This window comes from Equus caballus, chromosome 18 (assembly GCF_041296265.1).
Source record: "Equus caballus isolate H_3958 breed thoroughbred chromosome 18, TB-T2T, whole genome shotgun sequence".
Lineage (NCBI taxonomy): Eukaryota > Metazoa > Chordata > Mammalia > Perissodactyla > Equidae > Equus > Equus caballus.
This window is the reverse complement of record NC_091701.1, coordinates 57,836,157-57,863,258: the sequence shown is the minus strand read 5'-3', so window position 1 is coordinate 57,863,258 and position 27,102 is coordinate 57,836,157. Positions and strand designations below refer to the sequence as shown.

At 38.4% G+C, this 27,102-nt stretch overlaps 1 protein-coding gene across 12 annotated transcripts in view; it reads left to right on the top strand.

Moving 5' to 3' along the window:
* The window catches only part of CCDC141 (coiled-coil domain containing 141), a 181,593-nt gene that overhangs the window by 85,419 nt on the left and 69,072 nt on the right, over positions 1 to 27,102 (top strand). For all 12 annotated transcript variants that reach the window (XM_070241344.1, XM_070241343.1, XM_070241342.1 and 9 more), the window contains one exon: positions 19,699 to 19,893. In XM_070241344.1, coding sequence (XP_070097445.1) covers positions 19,699 to 19,893 — 195 coding nt within the window. The remainder of the gene's footprint in view (positions 1 to 19,698; positions 19,894 to 27,102) is intronic.

The following is a 27,102-nucleotide window of genomic DNA, read 5'->3' as shown; positions in this document are numbered from 1 at the left end:
TGTATCTCATAAACATGTCTCCATTTGAATGCATATTTTAAATATATTTTTTAATGATTGCATGTTATTAAACCATGCAGATTTTCATAAACCATTTGAGGCAGCAATACATTGTATCTCCGAATATGGCAGTGGAGTGAATGGTACACGCTCATGGTCTGGAGTTAAATTCCAGTGTCCCTGCTTACTTGTGATGTGCTCTTGAGCAAATTTCTTGTATATCTAAACCTGGGTCTCCACTTTTATGAAAGAGGGAATAATTGCACGCAATTCATACAATTGTTGTGAGATTTAATTGCGTTCTCATACAACAGTACTTAGCACAATGCCTCACACAACACAAGTACGACGTAATATGCGCTTTTTTGTGTGTGTTGGTAAAACAAACATGGCATAAAATTTACCTTTAGAGACATTTAGTATATTCACAGTGATTCAATATCTAGTTCCAGAACATTTGCGTGAACCTAAAAGGGAACACTATATCCGTTAAATAGTCAATTCATTCTTCTCTTCCCCTTCCCCCTGACAACCATTAATCTGCTTTCTGTCTCTGTGGGTTTATCTGTGGAAATACCTGGATATGTCATTTAAATGGAAACACATGTTAAGTGGCCTTTTGTGTCTGGTTACTTTCACTTGGCATGTTTTCAAGGTTCATCCATGTTGAAGCAGATGTTAGTACATCTTCCTTTTTATGGCTGAATAATATTCCATTGTATGAATATACCTCCTTTTGTTTATCCATCCATCAGTTGATGGACATTTGGGTTGTTTCCACCTTTTGGCTATTGTGAATAGTGCTGCTATGAAGATTCATGTAGAAGTTTTTGTTTGAACAACTCTTTTAAATTCTTTTGAGTATATACCTAGGAGTCAAATTGCTAGGTCATATGATATTCCTATGTTTATTTTATTGAAGAATCACTAATGTTTCCCACAGCAGCTGCATCATTTCATACTCCCACCAGCAATGTACAAGGGTTTCAATTTTTCCATACCCCCACCAAAATTATTTTCTGTTTTTATCTTGAAAAAAAAGTTTTTATAGCCATCCTACTGTGTGTGTGAAGTGCTACCTCATTGTGATTTTTTATTTGCTTTTCCCTAATAACTAAATAACTAGCGATGCTAAAGATCTTTTTGTGTACTAGTTGGCCGTTTCTATGTCTTCTTTGAAGAAAGGTCTTTGCAAGCCCTGTGCCCATAGTGTCCTTTGATGAACAAAAGTTTTTAATTTTGATGAAGTCCACTATACCTATTTTTAATTTTGTTGCTTGTGCTTTTGGTGTCATGTCTATGAAACCATTGCCAAATCCAAGGTCATGAAGATTTACCTCTATTTTTTTCCTAAGAATTTTGTGGCATTAGCTCTTATATTTAGGTTTTTGAGTTAAATTTGGTATATGATGTTCAGTAAGGGTTAAACTGCCTTCTTTCACATATGGATATCCCGTTGTCCCAGCACAATTTGTTGAAGAGACTATTCTTTCCCCATTGAATGGTCTTGGCACCATTATCAAAAGTAATTAACCGCGCATGTATAGGTTTATTTTGGGACTCTCACTTCTATTCCATTGATCTATGTGTCTGTGCTTATACCAGTATCACACTGTTTTGATTACTGTAGCTTTTGTAGTAAGTTTTGAAAAACGAAAATGTGAGTTCTCTAACTTTGTTCTTTTCTAAGATTGTTTTGGCTATTCAGGCCCCTTGCAGTTCTACATATTAGGAATCACTTTTCTGTTTCTTCAAAAAAGGCCGTTGAGCTTCTGATAGGGATTGTATTGTATCTGTGGATGACTTGGGGAGTATTGTCATCTTAACAATGTTAAGTTTTCTGATCCATGATCACAGGATGCCTTTCTACTTATTAAGTCTTTAATTTTTGTCAACAATGTTTAAATGTTATAATTTTCAGTGTATGGGTCTTGTACCTCCTTGGTTAAACTTATTTCTAAGTATTTTATTCTTTTTGATGCTATTGTAAATGAAGCTGTTTTCTTGATTTCCTTTTCAGATTATTCATTGCTAGTCTATAGAAACACAACTGATTTTTGTGTGTTGGTCCTGCAATTCTGCTGAATTAATTTATTAGCTCCAATAGTTTTTTGAGGATTCCTTAGAATTTTCTATACATAAGATCATATCATCTGCAAATTTCCCTTTCCATATGCTTTGCACATTTATTTCTTGCTCTTCAGTCTAATTATAAAACGGCACTCTTTCAGTGTATTCTAGGCTAGAGCTTCTCAAACTTCAGTGTGCTAATGAATTACCTGGGGATCTTAAAATGCAGATTCTGATTCATCAGCTTGGAGGTGGGGCCTGAGTGTCTGCATTTCTAACAAGCTCCAATGTAATGTTGATGCTGTCAGTCTCTGGATCACCCTTTGAGTAACAAAGATTATGAAGAAAAGAATGGCAGAAGAATGAAAGAGAGTTTAAGTGATAGAATTGTAATATTGGGTCATTGTAAGAGTTCCAAAGATGAAGGTCTAAATAAAGCTTTGAGTCTCTTAAGGTGTGTGCAAAATTGTCTGAGCTTAGAACTTGATTTCTTTTTGTTGTTTGCATTTATTTCTAGGCCCATTACTCAAGTAATTGAAGATCAAAAGACAAACATTTCCGTTTTCTTATTGTTACTTTTTAAAATAGAAATAGCATGTATAGGAGGTATTTAGTACAAAAGGAACTACTTACAGGTCTCTTGGGTTGGTTGCGGGCGTTTAGCAGTACCCAGAGTTCACATAATCATAGTTTCTAAGTTATCCAAATATTTTCCAAGTATTTCACAAGCATGGTTGAGCTATTTTCTTCTCATTGCGACACATATTAACCTGTATAAAGAAGTGTCCATTCTGCTATTTGAACTTCCATTACATCCTCAAATTCCCTCACTGAAGATATGTGAAAAAATAGTAAAACCACTCTAAAAGGTATTGCTTCAGTAAATCAGTTCACATCATCTCTGATGATTATAAGGAAAATCCATAAAACGAAGCCGAGTTTGTTTCTTTTATAATGTTTCATCTAATTTAAAAAATAAACTGGGGTCTGAATCTGAAATGTCTCAAGGCAGAAATTTAGTGTGTCTCTAAACAGTAAAGACACCTGCGTTGGCGCATTTCAATTCCTCTGTCTTCACTTTACTGAATAATTTGTTTTACTTGTGTGATTTTTTAATGAACATCCCAATTAAAAGCAGATGTCATTTTTCACAGAACATAAATTAGAAACAATTTTATTGCTAACAGGCAAAGTATATATAAATAGTATTGAATTTGTCTGCAAGCATCGTGAAAATCTACAAGATGATGAGATCCTCACATTGGTAACCCTGCTCTAGCCTTAACTTGCGGGGTCATTTAAAGCTTTGTGAACCATGTGCTTTCATTTCCAAGGGAAATTTGATTTAAAACGTCCCTCGGAAATGTTTACGCCCTTCTAAGAAGGGGATGAGTTAAGAAAGCAAATAAAGAATATTGCACTCTATGATCACCAGGTTTAAAACTACCTGCTGTCACTTTGCTTCCAGAATCTTCACCAGCTCATTAAGTTTAAAGGCTTAGAAAAAGTTTTTCCTTTTGTTTTTTTCAGCTGTGACTTTTACAAAAATTCTTCATACGTATTCTTTTATTTTCTTTCCTTCCCCTTGTCTTCCTCCTCCTCCTTATTCTGTTTTCTGGTCATTTGTCAGCCCTTACGTAAAAGTTGCCAGAGAGCATGAATTTTTATAGTTACTAATATATAACTCAAGGTAATGTTATCATCATCACAAGTGAAATTGGGTCTACTTGAACAAGACACCTGAGAAGCCATCTTCTTATGACTTAACACAGGCATGCCCTAAATCCTTATAACTTTCCTGTGCTACTTCAGTATCCTTTTGGTGACATTCTATACCATGGCTTAGATTTCCTTGACATTCTGTTCTCCAAAGGCCTTCCCTTCAGCTTCCCACTCCTGATGCCACACTTGATTCCACAGCATCACCCCAAACTGCTCTCCTCACAGCCCCCTTCCCTTTCCCCTCGGCTTCCCTCCTCAGGCAGATCAGCAGGGACCAAGGCTGTTTGTGAGCAAACTCAATCATCCATTTTTTCTGTTTCTTCCTACTTTGGAAAGAAGATGAAACAATTAGCATAATTTTTCTGATTAGATCTATTTAAGAAGAAAATGATCTATTATCAGTTGGCCTTACAAATTCCTTTCTTTTTCATCTGTTAATTCTCTGCTCCGGTCTCCATAACAACCAGTCCAAAACTTTTGTGCTCTTTTTAAATTCTCAGCCGGGCTTTACCTAACCTCAGAGTGGCTGGGTCACGCATAGTGAAATGGCTTGACTCTTTTCTTCTCTCTCCTAGCTTTTTGTCTTTTTTTCACTTCTCTTCTCCCTTTTACTTCCAGTTCCTCTCTTTTCAAAATTTAAGGCTTCATCCACTGTTGTAAACCCCGCCTTTCCCATGTCGTCTTCATTTCATATCTCTCATCGTTCTTCGTGCCTCATTTTCAGTCACTCCTCTACTTCCTTCAATTGCATTTAAGTCTCTCCCAAAATCCAAAACAAAAACATTGCAGCTCAACCCTTAAGACACTCTTCCCCCTTTTTTTTGACTACTGTTATGGGTTGAATTGCGTCCTCCATCGTTCCCATGCGGGAGTCCTAACCCCTAGTATCTCAGAACATGATCTTATTTGGTAATAGAGTTATTGCAGATGTAATTAGTTAAAACGAGGTCATTAGGATGGACCTTAATCCAACATGATTTACAAAAGGGGAAATTTAAGCACAGAGGCAGGCACACGTAGAGGCAAGATGATATGAAGAGACCCAGGGAGAAGACAGTCATCCACAAGGTCAGGAGAGAGGCCCGGAATAGGTCCTTCCCTCACAGCCCTCAGAAGGAACCAACACTGTTGACACCTTGATTTCAGACTTCAGCCTCCAGAACTGAGGGGGAATAAAGCTCTGTTGTTCAGGCCACCACGTTCGTGATCGTTTGGTACAGTGGTCCTAGGAAACGAATACAAGTACTTCATTTCCTGCCTCCCTGGCCTCCCCACCCACAAATCCTTTATGCACTTGGACTCTCAGATGCCACTTTCTCTAGCTCTCCCATCTCTCTGATGGCTCCTGGCCCCTTCCAAATCTCCTTCAATGCCATCTCTTCCTCCATCCTCCCTTTGCATGTCATGCTTAATCTTTGGTTCATTTCTCTTCTCCTTTCATATATTCTTCACGTGGAGTTATCTAATCCCATCGTGACAGTATCACTTTTATCTTAATGATTTCTAGACTTTTTTTTTCAATCTCCAACCCATATATCTTTTCTCAACTCCAGGCTTCTTTTTAGAAATTACTGTGGAAGATTTACATGTAGATTTCTTCCAGTACTTCTAACTTAACTAAAATCATTACTTTCCCTTTCAAACCTTCCCCCATATTCTTTCTTGATTAAAGACATTGCAGTCCTTCAGCTACCCAGGCTAGAGACTTCAGAGTCACATTAGAGTCCTCATCCTTCCTCTCCCCTCACTTCAGATCACCTCTCAGCTTTAGTGAATTCTTACCTCATTATCTCCTTTTCGATTTCTCATCCCAGGCCCACCACTTTAGTTTGGGTTCTCAAAATCTTTGGCTAAAACATTGCAATTATGTTGTATAGTAATATGAATCTGAGCCTACAAACTACAATACTTGCATGAAATATTGCTTGTTTGTTTTTTAAATTCTTTTCTTGTTAATCAGTATAAGCCTGATTCTGAACCCTCATCCGCTGACTGGTGGAACATTCAATCTCCATCATTATTGGAGCTCCCTTTCCCCAGGGTTTTACAAGTGTTCCTGAGCCCCTACAGTAGCATAGCATTGGGGAAGCCACTCTACTCATCAGTCCACTCTGGTTCCCTCTGGAACAATCATCGTCTCAGCCTGTATGGAGACTGTAATTTCAGAGGCTCTGCTGCTCTGTGCCTGTTTGGGGCCCCAGGTTGGCCCAACTTTCAGTCTTCCAGGAGGGAACACATGGCCATCTCCAGGGAAGCCTTGCACTTCCTCATGACACTGTCCTGAGAGGACCATGCGCCTCCTCATGCCTCATCTCACAGCCAGCTTTTCTCTACTGCCAGATCTGGCCAGATCTCCCCGTCTTTTGATGGCCCTACCTTCATCTCCTTCTCCTTCACCACATATATCAAAATGTCATCAATGGACTTAATCATTTTACAAAAGACAGGAGGGGAAATGACTTGCAGGTAACTTCTGCTTTGGGTCTTAATATAAATTCATTAAAGCAAAAAGGACACAGAATATACTGATTATCTTCTTGAAACAGAGAAGATAGGACAATATAGGAAAAAGACAATAAATCTTCCTGCCTCATTCCTGAGTGGCATCTGGGCCTTTGGTCTTTCCATTTTACAGTTAATCCTTGATGACGTCATCAAGGTTACTTTTGGACAAGCTGAGACTAGGCCATTTTTCTCTTAAGCATCTCCTGAAATTCCCTTTGGGTACAGAATAAAGTACAAATTCTTTATTGTGGCCTTAAAAGTCCTCCATGATCTGTCCTTTGCCTGCCTGCTACACCTGTAAGTCTTTCTGAATCCAAGCTTCCTTGGACCATTGATCATTCCCATGCCTGCCACATACATTCTCACCTCTGAGTCTTGATTTATTCTGTCCCCTCATCTTAGAATTTCTTTTCCCTTATTTACAGGCATAGCCTGAGGTCATAATTTGGTTACCAAAGAGGGAAAAGATTAGAATGAAAATAGAGTGTGCTGTCAAAGTGAAATCAGGGTAAAGTGCTAGCACTGAGTCAGAAAAGCTAAGCAGAGACAGAAGCTGTACACAATTTCGTATGTAATTCAACACTGGGCCCAATAGAAACTGACCAAGATGCAAGACAGAGAGAGTAGCATACACATTTAGGATGTCTGCACAATATTTTGAAGTCAGTACTTTGGGCAGACAGGGTCTATCTAAAGCTCCCTGTCTCCCCTCCAGCCTAGAGGCTGAACCTATGTAGGTCTTAGTCAGATGACCTTGGGGCTCAGTGCAGGTCAAGATTCTTTCTCTGGGAAGCTTCTTGATCCCTCCAGCACTTGCCTTTCCCTTCTTTTTCTCAGAGTACTGCCTACTACTCTATTAAAGCATCTTTTCCATCCTTCGTGGTGATTCAGTCATTCACATGTCGGATTTCCCCACAGCTGTGAATTTCTCAAAAACAGGGGCCATGGCTTACTCATTTCTGGATGTCCTGTGGCACCCAGTAGATGGGTCTGGGACTTAGGAGTTAAACACAGCTAATGTTTTCTGGGTCAATGGATAACTCCACTGAGAAGGAAGCTGGCAGGAGAATGTTGCCCTGAGTCACATGGTGGACTTCTAAATTGCTGTTGTTTAAAAAGTGACTTTCAGCTTGGCTGGGAAATCAGGAGTCTGTCTGTTGCATGATTATCATCTCAAGACTATGGATTAAACAAAATTGTATGGAAAGACTTTTGATTCTAGGCAACAGAGAAATAATGGTCAAAATTCCATGAAAGATGCATGCAGTGCTGCAGTTCTGAAGTGTTAGGAGGAAAGCAATCTGATTCACACTAACGTGTGACTGTCTGCCAACTTCTTGACCATCCTTGACCTTTGCTTTTCTTTTAGTTTTCTTTCTTCTCCACCACCCGACACCCCTCTCTAGTTTTTGAAAGTGAATGTTAATTATCCCAAACACAAGAGGGGAATTTCAGGCAGTGTTGACAGGTGACGTGCTTGCAGAGTCCAACACTGCCTCTAAGTTGCACCTACTATTAACAATAAAGCACTCCTCCATCTTCTTCTGAAGCCACACTCTTGCACACCCCTGTGATGAAACTAGGGCATTGATGGGGAATACAGGCACAGAAAGGGTGGCGCAGGCTGTTTGGAATACTTGTAAACCTGCTGTTTGTAATACACAGATTCACTGCATTGTGAATCTGGAGATTTAAATTTTTTCTTTTTTCCCCCAGCTTCATTGAGGTATAAATGACACATAAAAGTGTAAGATAGTTACGGTCTACATCGTGATAATTTGATCTATGTATACATTGTGAAAGGATTCCCCCCATCTACTTAATTAACACATCTGTCCTCTCCCATATTTATCTTTTTCTGTGTGTGTGTGAGAACATTTAAGTTCTACTCTCTTAGCAAATTTTAATTACACAATACGGTGTTATCAACTATAGTCACTACTGATATACGCTAGATCCCCAGACCTTATTCATTTTATAGGTGAAAATTTGTACCCTCTTACCTACCTCTCCACATTTCCCTATCCCCCAAGCCCTCTGTTTCTATGTTTGATCCTTTTTTAGATTCCACAGCTAAGTGATAAAGAGACAAAACTTTCATTCACATGTATGATAAGTCCCTGGGAACCCAGACTGAGAAAAACTTAAAGGAACTGCTCATAAGGCGGCTTTGGGGAGTGATCAGAAAGGGTTAGACGCCTCTCCGTTTGTATGAATTCTCACAGGAAACAGTAAAGGGAAACGGTTAACAGGATCAGAGTGTCTGATGTCACCAGCGTGTATTCATGTTCTACCCAAACCCTCACATCTTGAAGAGTACTGTCGCTTCTTCCTTACCTCTATGCAGTGCTTTTGAAAAAGGAGCGGGTTGAATACGTTAAGGGCTTCAAACCATGTCTTTGAGGCCTTCCTGCAATCTGGGATGGATGTGCAGGGTCCCCTGACCTTTGCCGTCGTTTTACTTCTGCATTCCAGGAACAGGAAGAACCACTGGCTGTGGATGTTACACACACATCTACACATTAAAGAATGTATTTGAAAACCACAGGGTATTTAGTTTCTTCTTGCTACTTTGGATATGGGATCTTATTTCCTCATAGGCAAGAAGAAGCCTCTTTTCTTCATAGTCCTGTTGATCAGGCTCTTCTCAGCCAAGAGGCTGAGGGCATATCTGGGTGGAATCCGTGAGAGCATTTGCTAATGGAATGTGAGCGTGTGAGTGTGTATGTGTGTGTGTGAGAGTGTGTGTGTGTGTGTGAAGGTGGGAGGTGAGTACTGATTTCAGCAGCTTAAGCACAGCCCGTCCAGAGAGACAGGCTCAACGGGATATCACGGGCTGAATTCCCCATCTTCCCTCTCAAAATCTCTTCCACCTGGTGTCCCTCATCTCAGTTGAGGACAAACTCAATCCTTCTAGGTACTCAGATCAAAAGAGTTTTGATTCCTCTTCCTCATCCTCTTCGGGAGCCACCTGGGCTGTGTCTTCTAAATAGATCCAGAGTCTTATTGTTTCTCGTGATCTCCACTGCTATCTTGTGGAACGAGCCACATCCATCTTTGCCTGGCTCACTGCAGTAGCCTCCTTATGTGTCTCAGAGCTGGCATCCCTGGATTCCTCCCCTGAACATGTTAGCAAATGACAGCCCAGTGGTTTCATCTTTGTTTTTTTTAAGTTAAGCGAGATCATGTTACTCCTATGCTCTGAATCCTCCACTGGCTTCCCACTTCTCTCAGAATGAAGCCCCTGCTGACGTGCCCTCCTGCTCTGCCCCGCTGCACCTCTCTTACTGCTTCTCCTCCTGCTGGCACTCAGCTCCACCACGCCGTCTCCTTGTTCCTGCAACCAGAGAGGAAAACTCCCAGCTGAGATGCTTCACCCGAGCTGTGCCCTCTACCTGGAAAGCTCTTTCTCCAGAGACCCACTTGGCTCACTTCCTCACTCCCTCCCCATCTTTGTTCAAATCTCACTACTCAAGGAGGCCTACCCTGACCACCATGTTTAACACTGCATACTGACTCCCCTTCTGCACGGAGCCATTTAAGTCCCCTACCTTGCTTTACTTGTTCTTATTCTACAGCTTTAACCCTTCTAACAAACTGGATAACGTATAGAGTTATTATGTTTATTGGTTATAAACAACATAAAATACACGGTGCACCACGACCACCACTAACATTGGAGCTTCCTCCTCACCCACTACTAAGTTCACTGGCCTAGATGATGCCTTTAGAAGAAGCTTGCCATAGAATAGGCCTGCCCAGTGAAATTTGTTGATTAAATGAATGAATGACTACCTGAGAATTTTTGTTGCTTTTATAAATGGGATTTTTATTAGAAAACAAAGTTGACTATTGTTGCTGTGCAGAGATGTTACTGATTCTCTAATGTTGATCTTGTATATAGCAACTTCAATGAACTCTTTTATTGTTTTAAATTATTGTTTTAGATTCCCCTGGTTTTTATATGTAAAAAATCATACATCTACAAACAGTGCTAGTAAGGTTTCATCATTTCTATTGTACATTAGATAAGATCTCCAGTAAAAAGAATGGAGATTATCATATGGCTTTTCTCTTTTATTTTATTTGGTGAATTACATTTCTTTGTTTTTCAATATATTTAATTTACTTTTTGACCAGTATATTCCCATTATTTTTAAAAAGTGCATAAAAAGGCCTGTAGTAAAAATTTTCTTTTTCATCTCAGTTTCCACGTACCGGATCCTCCTCAATCATGATAAAAGTAACCACTGATATTAGTTTCTTATTATCTGTCAAGTTTCTTTATGTGATGTAAACAAATGCAACCATACGTCCTTATTTTTTCCCTTCTGTACCTCATTGGCGGCCTACAAAGCTCACTGCTCTGCATCTTGCTTTTGTTAGGTTGGTTATCTTTCCCTATCAGTATACAGGCAGTGTTCTCATTCCTTTGTTACTGCTACAGAGTATTCCATTGTGTGGATGTGTTTGTTTGAACTGTCCCCCAGATGATTGACCTTTTGGATTACTTTCAAAGACAGTGTTTTAGTTTCTTTGTTTAAAAAGTTTTCCTTTTTCCTTAACTTTTTATTATTATTTATGTATTAGTTATTAACTTTAACTCTTTTTCCTTAACTTTTAAAAATTATTTTTTACATTTAAAAATTTTTTAATTTTTATTTTTATTGCAGTAACATTGGATTATAACATTATATAGCTTTCAGATGTACATCATAATGTATTTCGAATTTTGTGTAGATTACATCATATTCACCACTCAAAGACTAATTATAATCCATCACCACACATGTGTGCCTAATCACCGCTTTTGCCATCCTTCCTTCCTCCTTCTGTTCTAGTAACCACCAATTCAATCTCTGTTGCCATGTGACTGTTTGTCATTGTTTTCATCTTCTACTTATGCGTGAGATCATACGGTATTCGACTTTTTCCCTCTGACTTATTTCACTCAGCATAAAACCCTCAAGGTCCATCCATGTGGTCACAAACGGCAGGATTTCATGGTTTCTTATGGCTCAGTAGTATTTCATTGTGTACATATACCACATCTTCTTTATCCATTTGTCCCTTGATGGGCACCTAGGTTGCTTCCAAGTCTTGGCTATTGCGAATAAGGCTGCGATGAACATAGGGATGCACGTATCTTTATGCATTTGTGTTTTCAAGTTCTTTGGATAAATACCCAGCAGTGGAATGTCCATATACACTTTACCAATTATTAAAATTTTGTGACATTTCCTTTCTCTATCTCTCTATATGTATTTGCATAGATACATTTCAAAATAAGTTGTGAGCATCATGTATTTTCACCCTACATATTTCAACATATATCCTAATAACAAGGATGCTTTCTTCTATTACTTTAACCTAATCACTACAACCAATAAATTTAACATTGCTACCATAGTATTTTCTACTGTATAGTCCATTTTCAGATGTCTTCAAATTGAGGATAATGCATTGCATTTGGTTGTCATGCACGTTTCTTAGTAGGACTCTGCTGGTTTGGCTTGTGTGATGATTTCTTTTCCCACATATTTGTCTTTCTCTGGTGTGGGCTTTTCCTTCTCTAGACATGGTACAAGCACAGGCTCATCCCTCCATTTGTCCTTAGCTCTCTCTTATTCTCTTTTGCCACACTCACCTTTAGTGAGTGGTGCTTAGCCTTCAAAAATTCTCTCTAGGGAATGTTACTCACAAATTGATGTCTTCGGTGCTGGCCATTCTTATCTGGTCCTTACCAGTTTTCTTTTGGACGTTTGCCCATGAACTCAACACTTCACTCTCCATCCCACATCCACTCTTTGCCTAGATAACTCCCACCCATTTGTTTTAGGTCTCAGCTCAGCTTAGACATCACTTCCTATGAGAAACTTTTATTACTTTCCTAAATTAGTCCCATCTCTCTCATGATCCAGAATCATCCTCCACATCTCCTTGGTAATAACCAACTCCCTTTCCTCAGTGCTCCTGCTCAGGCTGTCTCTTTTGCTTGAATAAGCCCCTTGCCTTCCTCCCATTCCCACTCTATACTCACAATTGAAACTCCTTGCCATACTGAAGATGCTATAAGAGAGCTTCCATGATTCCCCAAATCAGAATTGATTTCTCCTTCCTCTAAACATTAGTTTTGTTTTCCATTTTAGTTACAATGGTCTCTGTATTAGTATATTAGTTAGGTGTTCTTAAGGGGTGCTAAATAGTGCCTGAACCACAATAATGATCGTACTACATTCAGTGTAGGGGAATTATAAAGTGCCCATCCCAGTATGATTTGCTGCTGGTTCACAGATTATTGAGTTTAGAAGGATAATCCTGTGCATATACATAGTGATTAGCTGAAAACCAGAGCCTATACAAAGGAAGATGAGATGAAGAAATTCTAGCGTTGACTGGATTTTGTTAGAAGACAATTTCTTCCACGCCATTAGAGGTGAAGTTTTTTCTATAACAAAGATATAGTATATAGGTATTGTAAATATGGTTATAAAAAGTTTGCAAGGAAAGTTAGACAATCATATAGCAGTATAGAAAGGTTTGGGAAAGAAAATCCTGACCAGTTTTGTACCTTCTACCAGCTTCTTTTTTTTTTTTTTAATAAACTCTCTGCTTCCCTTTTAAGTCAACAGCAACTTTGCCTGACACAATAATGTGAAGAAAATACAAAGTAGAAAGAAATGCTTCTGGTTCTTTATGAATTAAGACTAACGATACCCAACATTGCGCCAGGACTGTTTTAAACTCATGAAGGATTGGTATATTAATCATTTAAAGATTATAAGGGTAAAGATTTTGTTTACTTGTCATTGTGTCTTCCACAGCTCAACACAATACTTATTGAATGAATGAAGTAATTTGTAAAACTGAAGTTAAATTGTAGATTTTGGTGTCATTAATACCATAATGTAATTTTCACAGAGTCAAAGTAGTTGGAAGTTTTAAAGTTAAAACTACACTTATTATTTAATTCATCCCTCCTCTCATTTATTGGTATGATTACATGAAAACTATTGTAGGCCTATTTTTATCTATTCACTAAACATCTTAGAATATTCTAGTCCTGTGTTTTCAAAATTTGACTGATTATAAGTATTATTGTTTGTTCAAATAAAATGTTGCAGATTTTTAAAAATGCATATTCTTCTACTTTACCAATAATAATCACAATTCAGTGGATATGGGGTTGGTGTGAGAGTATGTGCTTTAAAAAATTTCCCAAGAGATACTGATAGTCAGCTAGATTTAAGAGCCAGTGTTCTAGTTTATGTCTGATGGTTCTGGTGGGTAAAATAAATAGATCTCCCCCTTCCCAATTTAACCTATTTCATTTAGGGAAATCTTCACAAGAAGTGAACATCAAAACCCAATAATTCTCCCCATAATTGAATTGAGATCTTGAATCTCGAAGATCTTGAACATATCTCCAACAGATTCTCCAGAAAATTAAAAAGTAAATCCTTTCAGGACATTAATATAAACTGGGACCACCTAGTCAGCCAGTGGCACAATTTGATTATAAGCAAATTGCATCAGACGAAAACTGGTCAGCTAGACTTTATTAATTTTGATTAAAAATGGAAACACCAATACCCCCAAATCTGGCTCTGCTCCTTAGTTAATTGACTGGAAGAAAATGTAAGAGGAACAAGAAATCTACGAAAACAAGAACAAGACAGAAATCTTGGGAAAATTTCTCCCCAACTTCCCATGTAGTTAAATTTTCATCTAAAAACTATGTTGAACTAAGGAAGAAAAAAAAAATGTATTGCTTCTCTAATCATTAGTTTGAAGATTTGCTTATGAGTCTAATTTGTTATGATTTGATTTGATTCTAAAAATTTATTCTGCCCCACATCCATTGGCTTCAGTATTAGCAACAAGCCCCCTGCTCTGCAGCTGAATGGCAGGCAACACTTTGGTGGCCAAGCACTGAACAGAATAAGGGATCAAGAAACTCCAAGCCAAGGGTTTTTTCTGTGACTTTTGGAATATTTGAGTTGACTGAGAAAAAAGAAAACAGCAACTATTACTCAAAAATTACTTTGGTGATATCTGTCATTTCTACTATAGACCATCAGTCCCAATCCTGGTAGGTTTATCTTACGGAAAATATAGCAAAACACCCAAATTTTAGTAGGACCTGAAATCCAGGAATTTGCAGCCTAGCCAGTTCATCATTGAATTTACAGATCATTCACTAGAGAAGCAGAAGCTTAGATGAAGTGGGGGTGGCTGTCGTTGCCCTGCAGGGAAGTCAGGCTCCGAAAAGCAAAGTGCGCTGCTTGAGACCACTTACTAAGTTTGGAATAAAAAGCGTACTTCTAGCTGCAGTTCTCCGCTCTTACTCAGAAGCTCTCCCTGATTCAGTGGCTCTGATTCTCTGTCTTGTGGCTGGGAGGTGAAACACTGTCGTGCTTTTTCATCTTCAGGTGACACACAAAATCACGGTTCTTCCTGCTTGCAATCTGTGCTTTGCTGAAATGCATCACAGTGAGGGCAAAGTTCAAATGGCCTGTGGGCACTGAACTCGGCACTCATCCAAGAGCGGGTTGAGACCCACCTCTCCAGGATGACCCTTGCTTGTGTAGAGGTCAGCTCGAAGTGCCTGGGAAGGGAGCATGAGAGGAAACTGCAGCTCAGTTTGCAGTCCCACTCGATGTAATCAGAGCATTTTGGCTTTTCAAGGGCTCACAGCCACTCTTCAAAAACATAAACATTTCTTCTTACAAAATTCCTGCTCCAAGCAGACTTTCAAATATTCTCTGATTAAAATTGCCAGGTTTATTTTGTTTGTACCATCTGTTAATGCAATCATGTAAAATTCTGATTTTTGTGTCAGTGAGTTAATTCTCTTCAGCGCTGAACCAAATGAGTCCGTAGACGCAGACATTGAACAAGAAATGAGCTGTAGCTAATGAGCTGTCCCAGGAAATGGCCGTGAGACGGGAACTGTCCACGAGCTCCACACACGATTCTGCCAGACGCGATTTTGGCCAATCCTCTCCACAACTGGTGTTTTCTTAGTAGTTTACAAATACAGTTCCTATTGCTGCTTGTCCATGTTCTCCCACCTAAAACTTACCTTCTGAATTCAAGTTTATAATGAAAATAATTTACCACATAGTGTTGGGTCCTTAAATCCCCTCAACCACAGGGAAGTTTTCAAGTGAATAACAGCTTACTAAACATACTGTGATTATATTGTTTCCTTGCAAATGGAGTAGCTAATATTTTTCCTTTTTGAATCTACTTGCTGGGTAATTTTTATGCCAATCCATAACTTCATTTGAAGAGCTAACCTGGGACTGTAAAACCTAAAAGAAAGGAAAGAAGAAATCATTTTCACCTTCTGTCTATCAGCACTAACCCTCTTAAAAGTGCCCTTTCAATCAAGGCATCCAAGAGAAGCTCAATTTCCTCAGCAAACGGAAGACTGAAAGGTCCAGTTTAAAAGGGTTACAGCTGTGAGGGAAAGAGGAAGATAATGGAGTGACCTGTGGCGACACCCCGAGCCCAGGGACACACAGCGCCACGCGTATTTATTGGGTCAGAGATATGCACGGATCTCAGTCAAATTGAAAAGCCAAGGAGATGGCAGGCTTTGGCTTTCTGCTGGGGGGGTAAGTACTGGAAATATTTTACTGCAAAGCAACTGAAACTCAGCCAGAGGGTTAACACTTAGCAGGCAGTCAGCAATGGCTTCGAGAAAATGGACCAAGATTTTCTCCATTGGGTTCCTCCAGCCTTGACAACAATGACAGCTGCGTTTTTTAAATAGCGTGATGGATTCAGATGACTCTGACAGTTTTACCTTAAAAATAAAATCGTGGAAGCATCCCCTAGAAAAATGGCTGGGGAAATATTTCATTAGAATGGTATAGAAAGCGCCTATAGATTGCCCAAAGAAAACAGAACCAATTTTCTGAGAAGATTGAATAGAAATATTGAATGGACCCATTCATTTAATACCCACAGAGTTCAGGTGAAAATTTAATTAAGAAAACTGGGCATGGAGAATAAGAAAAGATAAGAGGCACAAAATGGTCCTCTACAGTTTCCTGGGAAGGTCACAGTCCACTTTTTCCAACACAATGTGAAGTATAAGGTTAAAATGGGTTTTCAAAGACTTAGCTCTCCTCTGGAGGTCTCTCTTTAATGTTGTTTGCACAATTTATGCTAAAGGTAGATTTATGAACGCTATTAGAAAACAGATATTTCTCTTCTTATTCACAGAGAAGAACTTTATTATTTTGGTCTAGTCGCTAAGCAAAATTAAGCTTGAGTATGGGCTGTAAATTCTGTTATATATGTAATAGCATTGTATTCACTTAGAAATGATGAGGCTTCTGATTTTCAAATCAGAAAATCCCAGGGTCATATAAGACTTTTATCATTTCGTCTTATCCAGGCCTTATGGAAGTTTCACCTCTGTAATTCTAAGCTAATATGTTTACTCTTTCTGTGTAAAAAACGCCATCAGTTCTCTGAAGAGTGGAGGCTGGGATGCTGGTTGAGAAAGTGGTTTCTAGAATCAAACTACCCGAGTTTGAATTCTGGCTCTTTCACCTACTAGTGTTGAGATCTTGGGCAAGCTCTTCACCCTACTCAGCCTCAGTCACCCCATCTGTAAAATGGGGGTAACAATAGTTCCTACCTTGTAGGGTTGGTGGGAGGATTAAATGAGATAGTACATGTAAGTGTTCAGCAGAGTGCCACCATATAGACAGGAGAATCAACCCCTGCTATCTTGCAGAAGTTAAGACAAGACCACGATGGAGCTTAGCGTTGTCCAGCTGAGCTCATAATGGCGGTAACCTATTTCTCCATATCCTAACTTCCTCTCCATTTTCCTTGCCCCTAGCTTTCCAGGCCTTCCCCAAATTCTTCATGTGTTAAGTAATCTTCCTCTAATGAGCACAGAAGATTCTGGTCAATGCCAATTTTTTGAAGAATTACCTGCTATGTGCATTAAGCATCTCTTCACTTGAGTTCATTGAGGATTAATGCCCCACAGACCTTAACAGACAGAAAATGAGAGAACGGATATAAAAGACAGGAAATGGACTAATTGGGTAGCTGGAGGGATAAAGACAAAACAAAAAAAAGGAAAGAAACAGGAAGACTTGTGAAAACAGGTGAACTCATAGGTGATTCAGCTGCTCTTGGCCACAGGAACAATGTTTCCTAACATTGTTCTAACGGGAGCGTGGGTCCCTGAGATGGTCACCAAACAAATGGTTTCTTGGCCAAAAGAGTTTGTCCAAAATATTTCACAACTCATTTCCCTCTGGGAGTCTCAATGCACGTTAACATATGAAGGATTCTGAGAAGTACTGCAGTAAAGAAACCTGCTTTATTTTGTTTATCCCATAATACTGATCCATACATAACACTGATCATAACACTGATTTTGGAGGATCCTGCCAGTATTGTTATTTTAAAACTGAGAAACAGGAACTTCCATAAATAAAGAACACATTTTGAGGTGCTAATGAACCATGATAAAACTGATGGGAAGAAAAGTGGGGCTAACATTTAGTGAGTGCCTATTTTGTGTGCAAAAAATTGTGCTAACTGCTTTAAAAATATTTGCTCTTTCCTAATGGGGTAAAGGTAATGGTTTTTAAGTGGGAGGGATATTTACAGTGCTTTATGAAAGAACGTCACGGCACATATTAGCTGTCCTAAAGTGGTGCAAAATAGCTCTTCAAAAAATGAAGGATCTTGAGAACTCTCGTAGCCCAGATTCTTGCCTAATATGTACTGTTTTTGCACCTACTGAGAAATTTGGAGATTTTGTATTCTCTCTACCTCAACTCCTTGGAATGTAGCATTATATACAGACCTGTACATTAGTCCTGGTTCTGCCACCTGTTGGATATGTAATCCTGAGTAACATACTCCTCAGAGGCTGTGTAAATACTGGGAAAATAATAATATCTAACCTACGTTTGTGAGGGTTATACTCACAAACCACAAGCTTATAACAGCTGCTCAAAAACAAGCCAATCCCTTAATTTACAGTCCTTACTCTTGCATCCTTTGATCAAAATATTTTTCTCTTGCACAAATACTAGAACAATTTCTACGGAGTCCATAAAATAATGCATACAATTTCTACTTTCAACATCCACTAATTGTTATTTAAAATACCATCGTATTATGTGTGTGTGCGTGTGTGTGTATCAGCATATATTTAATCCATTTAATAATGTAGGTATATGAAAACTATATAAAATAGATGTTTATGTGTTGTTAAAGAGAAGAACTACGTTTTATTCTTTCTTTATATTCCCCCAAGACATCTATCGTAGCGTGGTGCCAGGTACATAGCATTTAGTGTGTCTTGTGAAATGAATGAATGAAAATAGTAGTGGTAAATTGCACTAAAATGATACTTATTTTGTACAATATAATATAACAAATGTAACTTAATAATAGGACATTTGCTCTGGGGAACAAGCCAGGATAGAGTCACACTGCGATTTTTAAAATTTGGTGCTAAATTTCTGATGCTCTAACAAACAGCCTATGCTCACCCCTGAATCTCAGCTGAGATGGGTACCAGAAAATTCACTAACAAGACTGCCACGTTAGAGAGAAACATAATTTTATGCAACTGGGTCTGGCTTCAATTCTTCTGCAAGAAATCTGAATTTCCCTTCGAGTGTTAATATGTTTGGTTTACTCCAACTTTTATTTCCTCTCTACTTACTGTTTTTCATCCTCATGCAACAGACAGTAAAAAGCTACTTCTTTTCTTTTTCTGAAATGTTTGTATATCATTAAGAGTGAAACATTGAGAGGTGAAACTGGGGTCAGGAAGGAGGGGATGCTGCACAATAACAGCTATTAATTTTGTGGAGAGCAACAGGTCTTAATTTAAGTTCTAAGTGTAGGCAGATGGACAAACAACAGCCATTAAAATAGGAGATTTCCCTTCCTTTCTTGTACACATTTGCCCATATAGGCAAGGAGACTGAATTGTGAGAGAGAGACTTGTTTATACTTGAATGAATAAAAATAGATCAAAATGAGTCAGAGACTGAAAAACACTGTTGACTGTATTTTGGGTATGTTTTCAGGTAGCATTAACAGAAACGGAAGTGACCTGTATTCAGGGCAACCAGATACTCTATCTGTCACACATCCCAGCCAACCTACCCCTTTCTACTATCATCGCCTCTCTCTTCTTAGCCGCTTTTCTGTGTCCTTCTTTTTTTTTTTTATTTACGTCTTGGTATTCCAACCTGGAATGTAGCATTTACTCCTTCATGATTTGAAAATATAATGACAGGTTTCTGATACGTTCAACACATCTAGATGTTCTCTGAGTCTTCTCAGAGATTACAAAGGGGAGGCTGTGTAGAATAAACTGAAGAGAGTGATCTCTTGTAGGAATGGAATTCGACTGTTGAGAAGCTGAAGAGCGAAGCACTTGGGATCCTGCTCTCCAAGGACCATGTGGAGAAAGAACACCTGCAGCTCTCTAACCAGAAACTGAATCAGCTTCAGGAAGAATGTGGTCGGCTCATGGTGGAAAGGAAAACCTGGTTGAAAAAGGCAAACGACTTTTTTAACAGCGCTAACAAGGTCAGTGTGAGGTCACGTTGGTAACTGTAGGTGATCAGAGCAGACCAGTAAGAGACCTGTCACTTCAAAAGACTGGAGCACGTCACGGAAGTCTAGATTCCACATAGAGTTTCAAAACTGATAGCAGCAAAAAAGAGCTTTTAAAATATATTCCCATCATGGCTATTATTTGGTTCTCAAAACTAAGAGACCTATGTTTTGACATGTAAAAGGTCACTTTAAAAAATCCCCCATGAGTTTTGTCTTAGAGCCATCATTGGTCTGTTTGTGATACTTGTGCTGACATTGTAGTGTTTCTCAACGATGAAGGGAATTATCATAAAATACATCAAGGTTAAAAAAAAACCTTGAAAGTTTTACCAAAAAAATCTTCCCCACTTTTTAATCCTCTTTCATTTGTCAGGTAAAGATTCATGAATATTGCAAGGCTTCTGCATGCAAACCATAAAGCTAGGAGCCGCGCCTTGACCTGACCGCCCTGCCTTGGTCTTGCTTTTTAAGTCAGCCAAAGGGAAACCTTGCTTTGGACTGTCTCCAGGTCTTCTTAAGCTGGAGAAGTGCTCTGTTTCCCCTGGTTGGTTCCTTCCGCATTGATTGTAGCAGGCGGCTCCTGCTGGGTGGTAATCTTCGCTTATTCACATCGCTTGAGTAGAGCTCGGTAGCTGAGGCTAGCGACCTAACCTGAAAATTTTGTCCACCTTTCCCAATCTAATATAAACCTTCAAAATGCCCTATTGTAATTGTTTAATACCTTAAATTTAATTGATGTGTTTAAGGTGACACGAAGTGAATAGGAACCTCCAGAAGCTAGATATATTGTGATTTCAAGCCACGACATCAACAATCTGAATACAATGTCCTGGTATACATCAAAACAGTTACTTAATTTTGGACTTTACTAATGGGAAACTTGAAGAGGATGAATAGTAAAATTCCAAAATAGAGGTGCCAGAATTACAGTAAAAAATGTTAAAGTAGTATTTATGTCAAATTATTTGTTGCTTGGGATTTATTTGTTTTAACAGAAGAAACAGATTTGGCCTACTGCTAGAGCTGTTGAATTTAGTCAACAGTGGGTGCTAGTTAAGTTTCTCTTCAACAATCATGTCGTTGAAGAAACAGCTTCTTAACTTACATCACGCCCTCATTCTACAAAATGAGTGGGTCATCTGCCAGTCAGTTATTGCTGTTTCTAAGGAAAACAGTTATAGAATATGTTATGAAAAAGCGACACTTCTAGCTCAAACCCTATAGTTTATAGGCCAGCAAAACGTAGAGTTTTTCTCTTTTTCCTTCTCACTCTCTTGCTCTTGCTTTCTCTGCTCTCATTATTTGGTAACTTGCCAGGGAGGTTTTTCTGCTGACAATATTCCTGAGCTTGAGGGAGAAAGAATGATATCTCTTGCAATAGTAATAAAAAAAATGAAGAACTGAGTGGTTGCTTTCTCAAACTCATACAGTAATTCAGATCAAATTGTAAGAAATTATATTTCTTAACCCCAAAGACTCGACTTCGAGGTCCTCTGTTTCATCTTTTGAATGCCATAGCATACAATTTATAAGTTCAGGGTTTATCCCTACTGTATTTATCTGTACTATAGCATTCCCGATAGCCAAGTGGCACTTAGAAAGGTGTAGAGTTGTTTCTCCTTTTCAAAGCATCAAGGAAATAATTTGCGACTCCAAATCTAAGAATTCAACAAAAATGGAAGAACTCAGCAAAAATGGAAGCTAGAGTTTCGAAAGTGGATGTTTAATCATAACTCTGGAAATAAATTGTTTACTATATTAGTATTAAGAAGCAATAAATGATGAAATAACCTAGTGGGTAAATCCATTTCAGTTAAAGAAGGAAATTCTTCTCAAGACTTGTAAATGGTATTTTTAAAAAGTTATATTGTGGACTCTCCAAATGTTACAATATTCTCACCACTTTACCCAGTTTTTGGCATAACACTCTTAAATAAACCTGGCTAAAGTACCGGATTTAAAAATTAATATAATTTCAAAATCCCTTAAAATATTTTTTTCTGGGCTGAAAGTTCTGTTTACATTAGTGAAGGGGTATTTTCAGTTTACATCATCAAGTTATCTTCAAAGCACTGAACTTTCCCTTTGAAAATTCCCTTTATTGTGCCTTGAGTGTGCTGGGTTTTCCTAATTGTGAATGTCCGCATCCCTGGATGAAGTCATGCTGCCGACAACTGTGAGGGTCTGGGATTTCACCCAACTTTCTAGCTAGTGATTAACTTTTCACATGTTCTAGCTGATGCGTCACAGTTTCCTGATGCTCACAGAAGACACATGGCTTCTGAATCAATTTTGAAAAACTTTGTTACTCACAGCAAAAGCAATAGCCAGAGTGTCAGCATGTTGTGACAGTTCCCCAAGCCCCAGGAGGCAATGCGGATGGAATTCCACGAGAGGAATCCTAAATTTGGGGAATCAGTTGTTTTATAGCAAACAGTAAGCAAGCCTGCTGTTTGTCTCAGAGGAAGATGTTTCCTCAACTCCAAAGATTGCTGACTGCAAACCTAACATGAGAAGTGACCCAGGTAAAGACGGGTCAGAGTCAGGGCCAGTATTCCTGGCATCCCAGTAAGATGGGTGGGAGCACCAGAGCCTCTCCCAACATACACAACTCGGGATGTTAGCACTGTGAGAAAAAGAGGAAGTCGGCACTTTAAAAGCAGATACTCACCTCAAAATTATTTTTTAGCAAACAGCCTCTTGTTTCAAATTTTTTAAAGCTAGGTCAATATTCTTCAATTTCTGTGTCAAATACCATGTGAAAAAATGTGTTAGTGTCATGGGTCATACATGAATGAGCAAACGTGACAGCTTGAATGTTTACTCAGTAAAAAGCATAATATATGACATAAGAAATAGCCTTTTACTTTTTTTTAATTTTGTTAAAATAAAAAGCAATAAATGTCATAATCTGGACTGCAGAATGGACTGTGGTTAGGGAGTTTTCCAGATCACAGACATTTCCTTTCATCCAGATTTTTATCATACATTTCTGATATTTTTGTTGCAATTATATAGAAATCTCCGTTTCCCCACACCCCCTTTCTTTGCATTTTCATTCCCTCCTTTCTCTCTACTAATTCTAGATGGAGATATTCTTATTTATTAGAAAAAAATCACAATAATTCCTTTTACTGAAGTTTCTGATAAGTAATGTGGCATATTCACGAGAATAATTACCCTTCTGCGTCAGGGATTCATTTATTTAATAAGTATTTATTTAGCAACTACAATGTGTCAGGCGCTGTTTTAAATGCTGGGGCTATAGGAGAGGACACAGCATCCAAAAATCTAAAAGCCAATATATTTCCAATTTGTGAAATTTGATAAAATATAATTATCACCTAATTGTCCACATTGACACCAGTGCCCCACTGCCTTTTCTCTGTGGCTTCAGGAGTGAAACTGATTACCTTTTATTCCTACCAGAGGGTGATGACTATCCAAGGGTCAAGAGTCTGTTTCTTACCCAGAGTGTCTACAGCCTTCGGCTTGAGGTGTGGCGGTTTGTACCTGGAGTGAGCAGTAGGTGGCGATGTTAGCCCACAGGACCTTAGGGGTATCGCTAGTGATGCACTGGATTCAAGTGAAGACTGAGCTACATATTTCAAGAACCTGAGATACTTTGTTTTTGTTTTAGAGTTGTCTCCTGTGTTTGGTGAACCTATTTGCTAAATCACTTAGCAACAAATAGAAGTAGGGGTTGATTGTCAACATTGGACGATAGCTGATTGGAGAAGAGTTTCTCTAAGTAGCAGATGTTGCCAAGAGTCATGAGGACATGACATGAAATATGAACAAAGCACCTATTAGAGTAACTCATCTTCATCTCCCCCCAATTTTTATCTTTCATTATTATAGATTATCTTATTTATTATATTTCTAGCATGTTCACAAAAAAGAAGCTCTAGTTAATATGCATTGATCACTTCAAATGTATTTATCATTGTTGAGGGAATGTGGTTTGAATGAGAGATAAATATATATAATATGTTTCAAGAGAAGAACAGTGTGAGCCTGTATTTAAAAGACAACGATGATCAAACCCAAAGCTGTAAAACGTGGTTGATTGGTCAAAATTTCCTATCCCATGCTTTCCATCCCCAGGCACATGATTCGATTGGGGAAAACCAGTGGAGGAGAACGAGGCCAAATCTACACGGTCTGGTTCTTGGGTAGTTAGCGTAAAAGCAAAGGTGGAGCAAAAGTTGGGGCAGCCAGAGGAATACACCAAAAGCAGTTTGAAATGTGACGATTGTCATAGCTTCTACTGCTTCGCCCATCGCTGCTGAACATTTAATGTCTTTTAAAAAGATGATGTTGCTTTTTCAAATATTTACAGTGATGCAAAAGAGTAATGCCTACAGCAACATAATTATTTTAGAAGAACACGAAATAATTAAACATGGAGTTTGGTACTTTTTTTTCATTTATATGTACTCTATTGTACCATTTTCAAAATAGATACATTTTAGCCCAGATATGGGAAACAATTAATTAAAAGGTGTAGTTATTGTACAAATTGAAAGAAGAAAGCTGTCCAACTATAGAACCTAAAACATATTATCCAGAAGGAATTTGTTGAGGTGATATAAATGAATTCAAGAAATTAAGCTAATTGTTATTAGACACAGAGGAAAGTGTAATTATTTTCAGTTTCAGAATTCTTAAGTAGCCTGTCTTAGATTTCTCTTTTCCAGAACAAGTTCCCTTTCTCTCAGAAAGAACTAAAGCAACTTGCCTTCACTCCCTCCCTTCTTCCGCATTTGCATTCAGCAAATATGTTGTATACCTGCTGTTATCATGCATCATACTGGTACTTGAGCTAAAGCAATGCTAGGTATAATCCTTGCCTTCCAGACCCTCTGAATAGTTTAGAGGAGAGACAAGGAAACAGAAGTGCTGTGCGCTGTGGGAAAAGCCATGATGGAGGAAGCTAGAGCATTCAGGAGCACAGAGAAGAAGGCTCAGGGAAAAAGTGTCAAGGAAGGCTTCTCTAGAGGAGGGAACCACTGAGCTAAAGTTGGAAGGCTGGGGCAAGAAGGGATTGGGGAAAGGGTGGATGGTACAGAGTCGTGCCATGTTTGGGAAACCTAAGGTAATTCATTCTGCCAAGAGTGTAGGGTGTAAGCCTAGAGTGATGAGAGACAAAAGTGGTAAAAACAGGCGGGAGGTCAGGAAGGGTCTTGAATAGCTGTTAAGAAGTTTTTATCTTATGCTGAACATGTCCTTAAATATGCAGAGATATTAAGGATTTGAAAAAGTCATACAAGGCAAGCCTCCTTTTGTAGAAGCAGATGATGTCTTAATTTACTCGCCTCTTGTGCTCTCTGTGAGAGAATGGTTTAGAAATCTTTGGTTTTAGAGCTCAGGGACAAGACTGTTTAAACCATAGCAAGTATTTGATAAATATGGCTAAACTATTAGCATAAAATTATTAGTAAATAATAGAAAAAATGATCAGAAACAAGGAATACCTTTAATATCTTACATTTCTCATGATAGCCCACAACTCAGCCCATATTTAATAGTCTTATAATCAAGACACTCAATTTTATTGTCACTCACTCATGAGTAGCTTTCACAGTAAAGCAATCAATTAACCTCTAAATATGAGTCATGAGTGTATTAGTTGGTTTCCCTTCCATGCACAATTTTAGACTGTTGCATCTCTCCATTGGCAGTAAATATATTCTTCCTTGTATGATAGGTATTTCTTGGTAGATTTACTTTCCTTTGCTAAATTAAAATTCCTTGAGAGTGAGAAGCATGTCCATTTCAGTTTGTGTTCACCAGAACATCTAGAAGAGTGCTTTCCAGGTAGTAAATGCTCAACAATTATGTAAATGACTCAAAGCAGTGAAATATTAGAAACTGTGCAGTTTCAAGGCCAACTATATTACATTTTCATAAGAGATTATATTGATCCAAGGTAACTGAGATGAGGTCATTTTGAAAGAGGAGAGCTTAATTACTTGCATACACAAGGAATGCAAATTTCAAGCTCAGTCTCTGTGTCATATCTGAGGAGAGGAGTGTTGTATAAAGAGATTTGTCATCACCCATATCACCTCCTCTGAGGTCTCCAGGCAGCATTAATTGCTTATTCCTTATTATTTTCATGGTATTTCTCTGTGCTTCTTATAGAGAGATTATACCTTAGTCATCTTTGTATGCCACCTAGTGTTCGAAAAATATAGTTTAATGAATGAATAAATGATCGGCCACATGACAAATCAATTCACATTTTGAGCTTGAGTTTTCTCTTTTTCTAAAATAGGTCGAATAATCCTTATCTACTTCAGGGAATATTATCCAGTAATAAAAGTTCTTGCAATTGGTGATAAATGTACAAAATCTTTTCAGGGTAGAGTTGGAGTGTAAATAAATAAATAGAATTGTGGAGTATTAAGTGAAAATTTAAAAACGTTTGCTAGGATGACACTTTTCTAAAATAATAGAGTAGATTTTGGAGCCAGGCTGCCTGGGTATGAATCTGGTCTCATTTATTAGCTCTATGACCTTGGGCAGTTACTTAACTTCCCTGCGCATCTGGCTTTTTTATCTATAAAATAAAAATGGTATTTTATACGTATCTCCCAGAGTCATTGAGCTATCTTAATGAGCTCATAGAACAACTAAGCACTCACTAAATGCTAGCCATTATGTTATCATTATCTATGCATTTAATACTGCACCAGCCTCTCTAACATGCTTACATGCTTTTGTTCATTTTCATATCCCCAGCACATAGCAGAGTACACGCTCCATAGATTTCAACAAATATTTATTGAATAAATGAAAAAAATAAATGCTTTGCACATTGTAAATAAACATTCCATGTTAATATTCCCAAGATCATCCTAAAACCATTTAGGTCAATTTAGATAAAAGAAACTAGAAATTATACTGGAGCCAGCCTGGTGGTGTAGTGGTTAAATTCGCACACTCCACTTCAGCAGCCCGGGGTTCTGGGTTCAGATTCTGGGTGCGGACCTACACACGGTTCATCAAGCCGTACTCAGGTGGCGTCCCACATACAAAATAGAGGAAGATTGGCATGGATGTTAGCTCAGGGCTAGTCTTCCTCACCAAAAAAAGAAACCAGAAATTATAAACAGTGATTAGCTAGCTAAAATTCTACTTATGGGTCTAGTTTATCCATTTCTAAGATGGGCT